Source organism: Sinocyclocheilus anshuiensis, unplaced genomic scaffold, assembly GCF_001515605.1.
Source record: "Sinocyclocheilus anshuiensis isolate Anshui unplaced genomic scaffold, SAMN03320099.WGS_v1.1 scaffold51, whole genome shotgun sequence".
In the NCBI taxonomy this organism is placed as follows: Eukaryota; Metazoa; Chordata; class Actinopteri; order Cypriniformes; family Cyprinidae; genus Sinocyclocheilus; species Sinocyclocheilus anshuiensis.
Genome location: NW_015548296.1, coordinates 1,955,668 through 1,967,503, shown reverse-complemented (window position 1 = coordinate 1,967,503; position 11,836 = coordinate 1,955,668). Strand labels below are relative to the sequence as shown.

Below are 11,836 nucleotides of genomic sequence, written 5' to 3'. Positions count from 1 at the left end.
TATATATATATATATTAAAAAACATAAAGCAGACACAAGAATTCATGCAGACTCTACACACCTGCCTATAAAGTGCTCAACCACTCCCACAGTCAAGAGAAAATTAAAGCTGAAGGTCACGGTGAACCGAAAGTACAGTTCAACAAGAATGACACAACTCCAGTTTACTCAAGGGTTGCCATGTCTTGCATTAATGTTCAGATTTAGACAAAAAGCAGGTTACAAAAAACCTAAAAGAAGGTCTAGACTAATCTGGCACATATTTTTGCTATTTTCAGGATCAAACTTTAATTATAATCATTAGAAGAATATTCTAAAAACAAATATCTTTTTTATTTTATTTGATATCTATTACATGTAGGCCTACTCGTCTTTGCAATATGTTCAGTGTGATTTATAACATGCTCTATTTTAGCATCATATTTGCATCAGTAAAAGCAGAATTGTATTAGTGGGAAGACATTTATTTGCTTCAGCAGTAGAAATCTTAATAATAAAAAAAAAAAAATCACCTTTAAGAATAAAACCTCACCTTATAAATGATGAAGTTGCCTCTCTTCGGGAGGCTGGCTTGCATCTATTTTTCTTCATTTCATGTTTGCTCTCATGGAAATCCACTCTTTTCTGCAATGCTACTCTCTTAATTCTCTAACTCCAAACTTTAATAATGATCTTGATAACAATATTCTTAAACAAACCAAAAACTTTTTAAACAGCTTTAATATTCATTTGATTTCCATGACATGTTTAGTGTAGTTTATAACAGGCTTTATTTAAGCATTTTTATTTTATTAGCTAAATTACATGATTAAATATTTAACTTTTCAAAACTCACATTTCAACTTTAGGCATAAAGACATTTCCAGTGTTCTCAAAAAATAATTCATCAGAGTAGACAAAATCATAAAACTCACAAATCTAACATTTACTGGTGCTAATTTTCATAGTGCAACTTTGCTTCATCACAATTTCACTACTTAATTTCCTGTAAAGCAGTCAGGCTTTAGTCAAAGATGTTTTGTCAGTGAAGAGTTTACATTTACTTTTTTAGCAGTTAACAATTTATCAGTACATTAACAATTCATCACTACAATCCATAAAAAAACAAAATGAGAAAAAAAACATCAATATAATATTACATTTCCTACACAAAAATGACAGACAAATGTACTTTTATGATGCTATTTCTTTTTCCTTCTGACAATCTGCTAAACAAGCAAAAAAACATTCATCTTTAAGAATAGCACTTTAACTTAATTCATAAAGAACATTCCAATATATTTTCTGTGAATTAATTTAGAAAAACAAATATGAAAACTCATAAGACTAGCATTTACAGTGCTTGTTAAGTTTTCCTATTACGTTTCATTAATCACCCTCATTTTTATGGCAGATGTCAGAAAAAGCCCCTTCTTTAAACTGGTGAAGACTATCCTTTCATCCCCATGAGACATGTTTGCTGCTGTTATGTAATCGATATCATCACAATCACTCATCTCTTTATGTTGCTTTACTACACTTTCATTTTCTGAGCTGCACTGACTGCTCTCATTTGCTCCCTAATAAGTCATATTTTTTTGCTGTCAATTTGTTTGGACTAACTGGCTTCACCCTTTACTGCTCATTTTCAGATTTTTCATGTTTATTTTCAGTTTAATCCTTTATTTCTACGTTATGAACCTGACATGAAGACCCCTCTTTAGTTTGGTGAGAAGCACTAGCAGCATCATGACCATGAGACATGTTTGCTGGTGCTGTGTTTTCGTTATCGTCACTAACACTGACACTGTTTGCTTCTGTCAATTTGTGTGGAATATCTGGCTCATTCTTATTTTGGTGATCTTTTTTACTTTTCATCTCTTCAGGAGAATGACTAGCCTCTATTTTTTCAATTTCATGTTTGCTCTCATGGGGATTCAACCTTTTGTGGTTATCTTCTGATTCTTTATCTTCAGTTTCATCTTTCATTTCTACGTCATGCACCTGACATGAAGACCCCTCTTTAGTTTGGTGAGAACCAACAAAAGCATCATGACCATGAGACTTGTTAGCTGGTGCTATGTTTTCGTTATTATCACTAACACCGACACCATCACCATCACCAACACTCATTTCATGATTTTGCTTTACTACATCCCCATTGTCTGAGCTACACTGTCTGCTCTTATTTGCCCACTGATTTGTTTCTGTCAATTTGTTTGGAATAACTGGCTCATCCTTATTTTGGTGATCTTTTTTTCTCTTCTCTTCAGTTTGGTGAGAACCACTAACAGCACCATGACCATGAGACTTGTTTGCTGGTGCTACGTTTTCATTATCATCACCATCACTGACACCAACACTCAAATCTTGATTTTTTTTTTTTACTACACCCTCATTTTCATTTTCACTATTTGTTTCTGTCAATTTGTTTGGAATAACTGGCTCATCTTTATTTTGGTGATCTTTTTTACTTTGCATCTCTTTAGGAGGATGACTGGTGTCTATTTTGTTCATTTTATGTTTGCTCTCATGGAGATTCACCATTTTCTGCTGATCTTCTGCACTACTACTATTATTCTCTGTTGGCTGGTCCAAGTTTTTGTTTTTGCAGTGCGCCACCTGACCTGACAGAATCTTCCTTGGGCCCCAGACAAAGTGTTCTCGGGGCTTGAAATGCTTAAAGGCAAATTTAACCAGCTCCCTTCTCTCTGACTTGTCCAATACAGCAAACATAAAGTAATCTAGTGCACTGTGCTTCACATTTTGAAGCTGTCCCATGACAAGAGTTTCATTGAGGAAAAACTTGACCAGAGGGGCCTGGTAGTGCTTCAATCCTAGAGTCCCCAAACACTTCAGGATGCGTGTGATGCGCAAGTTGTTATGTGTATGTCTGCAAAATCAAAGGAAAAACTATTTAGCCCTAAAAGTGTTGAAACAACATCAACTGAAATGCAACAAATAGAAAAAAAAATATGACGGTAAAAACCTGTTCAGGTTTCTAAAGCGGTCCTCCCAGTTAGGAGCACGAGCCACCTCTCCTGTTGATTCATCGACCAAACATATGCCGTAGAAATCCAACATGAGCTTATATGATTGCACCAATTTGCTCTTTGCTTCTTTATCTTTACGGAAAAGCTGGAAAAAAAATGGAGCAGATTAATTTAAAGGGGTGGTTCATTGCGATTTCACTTTTTTAACATTAGTTAGTGTGTAATGTTGCTGTTTGAGCATAAACAATATCTGCAAAGTTACGAAGCTGAAAGTTCAATGCAAACGGAGATATCCTCTTTTAAAATTCTGGCAGTTTAATGCCTACAAAAACGGCTCGTAGGGACTACAACGAGTTACTTCCCGGGTTCGTGACATCACAAACCCAGATAAACCCCGCCCTCGGGAAAAGGCAGCAAAGGGGAAACGAAGCATTAACACATGTTAGACTGCACCCCATAAACACAATCAAGCCTAGAAAAAGACCAGTGAACCACCCCTTTAAGCATTCTTTATTTTTCAATATGCTGTAACCAACTTCTGAACGGAGACTAATATTTCCTGAGAAATCCTTCCAGATAAATATTTTTTTAGATGGTTGGTAAATAAAGTTGAAAAACCCATCTAAGTAAATGTTTTAAACTGACCTTTATTTCCTTTTTTGAGAGCACATGCGCTCTCCAATTCACCCCCGGCTCTTGTATTGGAAACAACCTGCAAAGTTTTAAAATGGTTAGTTGAATGATGGCCATTCAAACACTTACAACATACATAATAATTAAAAGTGTTAACTAGAACTCCTGGATGAAGTGGAACAGGATCTAACCATTGAATGTAGGAGTGAACATCTTCCAGCAAGTCATATTCACCCAACCACGTCTGGTGAAAATCATTGATGTAAAGTTCTGCACAAACAAAGTAATATGTTAAAGCACTTCCTTGAATAACACTTGTAACAGGTAAATGAAAAACATAAACAGTGTGATTTTACTATAGAATGAGTGCAATGCCATACCATCAGGTGAAGATCTTAATTTACCACGGTAAAATTCTAGGTTATAGAAGTGGCCCTTAAAAATAACAACAACATCAACATTAATAATAACACTACACAAACCCATTATCAAGTATCTTCTCCAAATCAAGACTGCTTAGTGAGCTATCAAACAAGTTTTGTGTAAATAACTCTAACTCTATAACTCTAATACTGTACACTGACATGCTTGAAGTGGCTAATTATGAGTGTAACGGCAGAAACTTATTTTATTATTGGATTACTTACTTTATCTTGTCCTCCAGCACCATCATCATCATCACTAATATTATCCAAGCCCTTGAGTCAGAAACAAACACAATCTGTAAGATTTTAGCCTAGAAGGCTCTGGTAACATTTAGGCATGTCCTGTTGTGTGATTTAGATACTCATCTATGTGTTTTTCACATTTGTTTCAATGGAGTAATGTGAGTTGGCATGTTAATTTGTAGAGTGAGTAGAGTGGGGTAAGATCATAGATATGTACATATCTATGGGTAAGACAGTGGGTTAATATAGGAAACTGTACACATTTTTCCCTTACGAAAATTAACCACGGTTGTATTAAAGCGAAAGTGTAGTTACCATGTTTTTTTGTTTTTTTTTTGGCGTATTGAGTACCATTTGTACTACCACACTTTTACTACAAACAACATGATTAAATAATGGTTAGTGTAGCACAACCATGGTTAATTTTCGTAAGGGTTGCCATGACACTATTTAAAAGCTTTCTTTTTGAAAAGTCACATTTCTGTAACTGCATGCTTTCTTCTACTTTAGGTTAGAGATACAAATAATACAGCGTATTAGGTTTATTCCTGCTTCCTTTCTCCTTGCCTAGAAAAGGACAACCGCATTAAAGAATGGCACACTCTTATTTCACACCGTATTTAACACCTTTCTTATTTGAAGGTAATGACACTCACCCGGAAACTATGTCGAAAGGCTTGCATGTCCTTTGCAGCAAACATGTTCCTGCGACTCCCTCCGTGGCTGTGAAACATCTGTAAACACACACAGAAATCCCAAATGAGACGGTTGTTTGTAAAATCGTTTCACATTCATAGAAATAGAAAGCGGAAGTGATAGTAAATAGCATAATAACGTACAGCCTACCTAACCTACCTAAACACATTTCAGTTAATAAATGTTTCATAGTCCAGACCAGGGAAAAAAAATCAATCTTTGTAGTTCAAACATACCTTCTTCCTGGGTGTTTTATTTTCGTCTCCATCCTCCCATGTGGAGTCAAACTCGCACTCATCACCTGACATGATAATCGGACGAGTATATCTCAAACGAAGTTTACTAAGAACACGCCAACCCAAAGTAGTCAAAGTTCGAAAAAACCTTAACAGACCACAGAACAAAACCCTCAGAGCCCTTTTAAAGCTCATCGAGCGAAAAGAACTAGTTGAACTCGAATAACTAGTTGAACAACGCGTACTCAACACTTCTGTCAAGAGAAAATGAAAGTAGAAAGTTGAAACAGTGAACCGACAGCATTTCTAGCTCAAGGGAAAACAGAGCTCGAGTTGACTCAAGGGTTGCCAGGTCTTGTTTATTTTCTAGGTTCTACACAGTCGTTTACAGTAAATAGGCTATATATCAGTGCAGTGTTCTAAACATCGAACTGTTCACTGTTAATTAATGATTCAGAACTTGTCTGGGCCGAAGATGCTTGAATGTTCTTTTAGTGCCGTGTAGTGTTTTTAAAAGTTAGTGCATATGGCCATAGTCCATACTCCAGTGTCCACACACAGTCCATGTGTCCTTTGGAGTCACTTCCACTGATGTGTCGATTTATAAAATATTATTCCATTAATTTCTACTATTTGTGAAACTCTATGCAACGACCAAATTTACGTTTAGTGTTTCATATAGGCCTACAGCTCAGTTTTATGAGCGCCTGTCAATATCATGTTTGTAGGGACCTCTAGTGGATGTATTTGGGAACAACGCAAGGTTTCCATTCTAACTAGTTGAGTTTGTCGTTGTAGTTTTGTACTTATCGTTTTAGGACATGTGTACAAGAGGTTAAGATAATCAGTCAAACATACAATCAGGAAAATATGCCTATTTACTATGTAAAATGTATTTTAACAATTGTTTACAGAAAAACGTAATCCAGAAAACCCGCAGTACCTCTGTAAACAACTGGGGGGCCTCAGACCACATGCTGGGATAGAAGCATTGCAGGAGAGAGCCTCTGCTCAAAATATATGAAATGGTCTTCAGTAAATATCGTAGTCATTAAATTAATAATCTAAAGTGGTAATAAATCAATCCAGTGATAACTACAGCTGAGTAGAACTTCCAGAATTAAATTGAGAATGCTTATTAAATTCCAATCCATGCAGGGTTGTAATGCCAAAAATACGGACTGAAATGTAGAAAAATTCCTATTCTTAACTGCTGTTATTGTAGTTTTAATATTATAGTTCATTTTTCATGATCAGTTAGGCCTGCCTATTATTATATACACAGCATTTCAGATGACGCCAATGATGTAAGAAAAAAAATAGTTATTTTTGGAGAAAACGTTTTCTACTACTAATAATGACCGAAAATAGGCATGATTAGTCATAAGTAATAATGTAATTATTACGGTTTTGTCACAAAACTTGTGTGTGGCTGTGATAATTATTATTATTATTTTTCAAATTCGGAATTTGTTCACATTTATCACATTCCATGAAAGGGCATCAGTTCTTAAATTATGAATTTTGTCCAACCCTGACACAATCAATTTAAAATTGCCATCATATTAAAGGTCAGTAAAGTCACTTAATGTAATTACAGTAGGGTACACATCATTTAAGATAACCTGGTTCCATAAGGAAAGTAAATTATGTTGTGTTAGCACGTGACTCCCTGCTAATTGTTTTTATTATGATTGGATGGTTAATATAGGCTATCTCATAGACTCACGTGTTCTTTTGTTCTTTTCTTCTTTTTTTTTTGTGGACGTCGTGATTGGGAATCATGCATTATGTTGCAATAGCGTGCTATGAACAGCAGATGGCTCTGTGTCATAAAGCTTTTCTCAAAGCAGTCACTGCCTAAGAGCTAATATCCATATGGCTCATCATTCTCTGTTATTCAAATACCTGCTGCTAATACACTCGTCAAACGTCACATTTGGAATCAGATAAAACGTAATTTATATAAAACCATTTCACACCAGGATTATAAACCTGAATGAAATATTAGCTCAGCTTACCAATGCTAGTTAGTTAATCAAGTCTGTCCCCCAAAAAGAGGCTATATGTGAATATTTTAAAAAGCTGTTTTCAATATCATTTGAAGTAAATATGCTTACTACAAAAAGTGCTAGACCAAAATGTGCCACATTTTGCACTAAGGTATGCAGCATTTCATAACAAGTCACATTTTCTGCAGGCAAAAGCCATATTTGATATATCAGGCATACACTGCACACAGTATGCGTACCTGCCATACTTCATTTCTGTAGTCATGTCCACATATGCAGAAGCATTTTCCCTTTGAGTTTATAATGTGTAGTAGTGGATTATTCTTGACAGCTTTATGTAACAGCATGTCCTTTGTGGGTGTTAATAATTAATTTGTTGATTTTCTTTGTTCAGCGTCTTTTGAACAGCCATATCTTCAGAGACGTCCATACAGCAGAGCATTTTTAATGTTTTTCCCCTGTATAAGACCGGAAAACATGAATGCAGTTTCAATCTTAGTGCAGTGTTATTGTTTTCAGCTCCAAAAAAATCTTTAGCTCTTTAATTTTGTATGAGGTTGTGTATTACACTGCTGGACAATGAGATTCCGGAACGCTATAAGTAAATACATGTGCACTATTACAATTCCGAACACCATGTTTTCCACTTATATTAGCACATTAATCAAAATTAATGTGTAATAAAATATTCAATCAGACATCAAAACAACATTACCATTTGTATAAACCTTTTCCAAGCTGTTTTGCTGGCTTAATCACACATGCTGAATTGGAAATAATGAATAAAGCACAGGAGTGGTGTTTTATAAGTTTTGTTGTTTATAAGCTAAACACCAAGTACCAGGGCCAATGGCATTTGTGTTAAAAAGCAGTTTAACTGCATTAAATTGATCAGTAATGTAAGATACAGTTTAAAAATGTGAAACGTTCAGCTCTAGTCGTTTAACAGCGATACTGTTGTGTTCACTAAAGGAAACCGTCAGACCTCTTCTGCTTTTATCTAACCTGACTATGTACTCTATTGCTTTCATCTCTTATCTCATGACGCATTTGATTCTATGCACAGCCTGAGCAATAAAAGCAATAAAGTCACAAGACAGGGCTTTGTACAGCTATTCACCTATACAGCTATATAGATATTCATAAAAATATGATGTAGTGACAATTTTTTTTTCTCGCTTTGTGCAGTAAAAATGCATGGATTTGAACTTGTGTTTTTACTTTTAGAGCAAATGAGAGAGCAAAATAATTATTTTTGATAGTCTACCATGTACCTCTATAGCAGTGGTTCTAAATCAGGGGGCCCGGGCCCGCTAGGTGGCCTCAGTAAACTTCCAAGGGTGCCCCATGATTACTTAAAATTATTAAAATTCATTATATTATAAAAAAAAACTTTTGGAATCACAAAATGAATCATGATACTTTAAAAATATATATATATATATATTTCAACACTTTCAAAAGTATTTTTTCCCCTCAAGTTTGAAAACAAGCAGCTTTGTGAAATGTGAAAATGGTCCATAGCACAAAGTAAAATGGGGGAGCTTAACAAACCATGACCTTTCTGGATGTCATTTTACTGTAAAAGAATCTTCTCACAAAGCTAATAGTCACTCCTTGGCTTTTAAATGACCATTTCCGAGTATTTTTTTTAATACCAGTGGTTTCTGCCTTGTAATTTTTGTAGTATCTGGCCTATCTACACCTAATTACACACCCTGACATAGACAGCAAGCACGTTTCCTTGCGATATGAGAAAATTAGAGGTGACTGGAAAGTCATCATTTGTTACAATATAACCTTCAGAAGACCCCTAAGGCTTTATCATTTCATAGACCACTTAATACTGTAATTGCACATCACATTTTCCTCTTTTTTGAAAGTCTATTTCAAAACTTGCCCATCTGGCAGAATTTGAACGGGAACAGATAAAGACAGCCTACCGAGATCAAATTTGTTAAAACCTTAGGCATTTGGTCCAAAAGATAACAAGCGCATCTTGACAGATTTATTTGTTATCTTAGCAAAATAAACTAAAAGGACAGAATAGAGGAGAATAACTACAAAAGTTGTTCCAGGGTAGAAATATGAACAGAGAATTATTCATGACCTCAGTCCATAGAAACTTGTAAAAGAGTAACGCTACAATTTGTCAGCACGCTTGATCTTCAAGAGAGGAGGGGCGAGTCAGATCCTTTGCAGCGACTCATCTCTAAATAATTCAACATGCTGTGGTTAAGCTTCACGCCATTTATCTTTGCTCGACTGACAACCATCAAACTTGTCACTCGCTTATGTTTCATTGCATTGAAGGGCTCTATTGATTATGCCTGCTGAGATTCACGTCCTCTGAATGACTAAACAACAAATAAAACTATGAGTGGCCTCCATCAGCTTACTGTTTACATCTTTCCTCAAGCTCTGATAGGAAAACGTTTTTTTTTGGCTGGCAATTTAGTATAGAAATAAAACAAAGTGTCTTTGCCGTGTTAGACAACACATTATCATCCTTCTATTGTCTCATTAAAAACTCAATAGAGAAAAGTTTGATGCTTTTTAGGTTGCAGTTTTCATGGTTGGCGAATTAGCATAGATTTTTCATGCCATTTACAAGCGCTCATATCTAAGAAAGCTGGTTCAAATTTGCATAAAATGCATCGTTTCTGCTCAAAGGGGTAAGAAAATTGTGCACTGAGTTGCCAGGGAAACCAGTAAATGTTTGCAAATGAAGAGGAAAATCACTGTGCAGAATGAAATGTTTTAGAAACTGGAATATTAGCAAAGTGAGTTAAATCTACAATGTCATACCTCCTTTTCATTCTCATTTAATCTGAATTATTTCATGTTGCACATTTTGAATATCTGCTGAACATATATATGCATTATCTAGGGTTCCCGCGGTCATGAAAAATGGAAACAAATCAATATAAATATTGCAATTTATAGGCCTGAAAAATTTCTACAGTGAATTATTATTATTTTTTTTTACAGGTTTCCTGTAATGAAGAAGCAAAAGATTTTTGGGGGGTTTTTAGCATCTTTTCAATTTTATATATGTATTTATTTGGAGTCATTTGTTCACAAAAGTATTACTGTTCACAACAATTAATTAATTAATTAATTAATTAATTAATTCCAAATTAATTAAAGTCATTGTTAACAATTAATTCCAAAGATTCACACCTGACATACATCTAGTATCTCTATAAGTAATTTATTTGAAAATCCTAATCCATTCACTATGACTGGAAAGGTTGTGGAAAAGTAATGGAAATATTATATAAATATATAACTGTGCAATATTATAATATCTGCCTAACCTCTCCTCTTATTCAAAAGACATTCCTGGGTATTTCTGTAAGCCTTCACTGATGATCTGACTAGTTATTATAGTTTGTCAGTTCCTGTTGGGCAGGCATGCTACAGGAGTTATGGGTACCCCACTGAAATGATGGGAAATGATAAATAGTACTGTGTTGAACTAGTTTAAAGGGTACAGCTAACTATTGTTCATCCGTTAGAGATGAACTTCACAAACAGAGTCAGGGGAACCGCATGAACAGCAATATCCATCAGCAGCTAGTGACAAACTACCTCTATATACCAGCTCAAAGACCTCCAGAGTAGTTATTATTTCACTTGGCAACATTTCCATATTTGTTTTGCTTTACCATTTATTTTTCAATATTTTGTACTATTTTTAAGGACAAATATATGGAACATATAATGATATATATTATTATTATTATTATTATGTAACAATTTATTTCCTGAGGATAGGATTTCTTAGTTTTTTTCTCTGTGCATTTGAAGGATCTAATGATTCTCTGTAGAAACCTGTGTTGCTTCAAGAGAGCTATGATACATTTGTGTTGTTTTATTTTCTTTCTTTTAAATTAATCATTTATCATTTAATGAATAAACCATATTTTACATTATATTCTTCCATTGTTGTTTGATCTTATGTTTGTGTGATTTCAAGTGATATTTGTCTTCAACAGTAAGTGATAAAAGAAATGTCTCCATTTCAAGGTTTTTAACATCACAGGATGATGTTGTGAATCAGTAATTTTCCATTGCTTTTGCTTTGGTATAATAGTACTTGTTGGACTTACTCTGGTCATTGAAACATACACAACTAAGATTATTCAGTAAACCCTGTTTTTTTGTTTTTGTTTTAATTATCATCATCTGCTTTCTGTTCTTCCCTGGCTTCCTCAGTCAACCTCAGATGACTGTTGTTAATACAGTTTTGGGTACCAAAATACTGATTTGGGGTACTAGACAAGACTTTCTGATGATGGGTTTTGGGTATCAGACAAAACCCTGTTGACTGCATTTAGATCTTCTGGTGGGATCTGACATCCAGGGTGGGATCTAATATCCCAGCCGTGGAGATCAAACAACCTTCATTTTTTTTGATACTCTACAATTTATGGACCAAATCTGTTGTGTTCAGACAACTCTTATGAGGCATCTTATGTTTTTGTAACTTCTGATGTAATATTTAAGTATAACCAGAAAAGACTTGCTTTATGCAGAGAGCACTGAAACTGTTTAGCGGGCTTCAATGGCTTGTTTGAATGCACCCCAGAAGAGGTCGGTTTTGGCTGGTGCAG

At 34.9% G+C, this 11,836-nt stretch overlaps 1 protein-coding gene across 2 annotated transcripts in view; it reads right to left on the bottom strand.

Annotated features, from left to right (window-relative positions):
• Nucleotides 1–5,527, bottom strand: part of LOC107656024 (opioid growth factor receptor-like protein 1) — a 28,320-nt gene extending 22,793 nt beyond the window's left edge. The window contains exons 1-9 of one of the 2 annotated variants that reach the window (XM_016443678.1): nt 5,206–5,527; nt 4,930–5,007; nt 4,253–4,303; nt 3,986–4,040; nt 3,797–3,875; nt 3,618–3,684; nt 2,969–3,117; nt 2,387–2,872; nt 706–2,179 (exon numbers count right to left, since the gene is read on the bottom strand). In XM_016443678.1, coding sequence (XP_016299164.1) covers nt 1,654–2,179; nt 2,387–2,872; nt 2,969–3,117; nt 3,618–3,684; nt 3,797–3,875; nt 3,986–4,040; nt 4,253–4,303; nt 4,930–5,007; nt 5,206–5,400 — 1,686 coding nt within the window. In that variant the 5' untranslated portion in view covers nt 5,401–5,527 and the 3' untranslated portion in view covers nt 706–1,653. Of the gene's footprint in view, nt 1–705; nt 2,873–2,968; nt 3,118–3,617; nt 3,685–3,796; nt 3,876–3,985; nt 4,041–4,252; nt 4,304–4,929; nt 5,008–5,205 lie in introns of those variants that run through there. The other variant, XM_016443677.1, reaches the window with a different exon arrangement.
• Nucleotides 5,528–11,836: the final 6,309 nt, after the last annotated feature.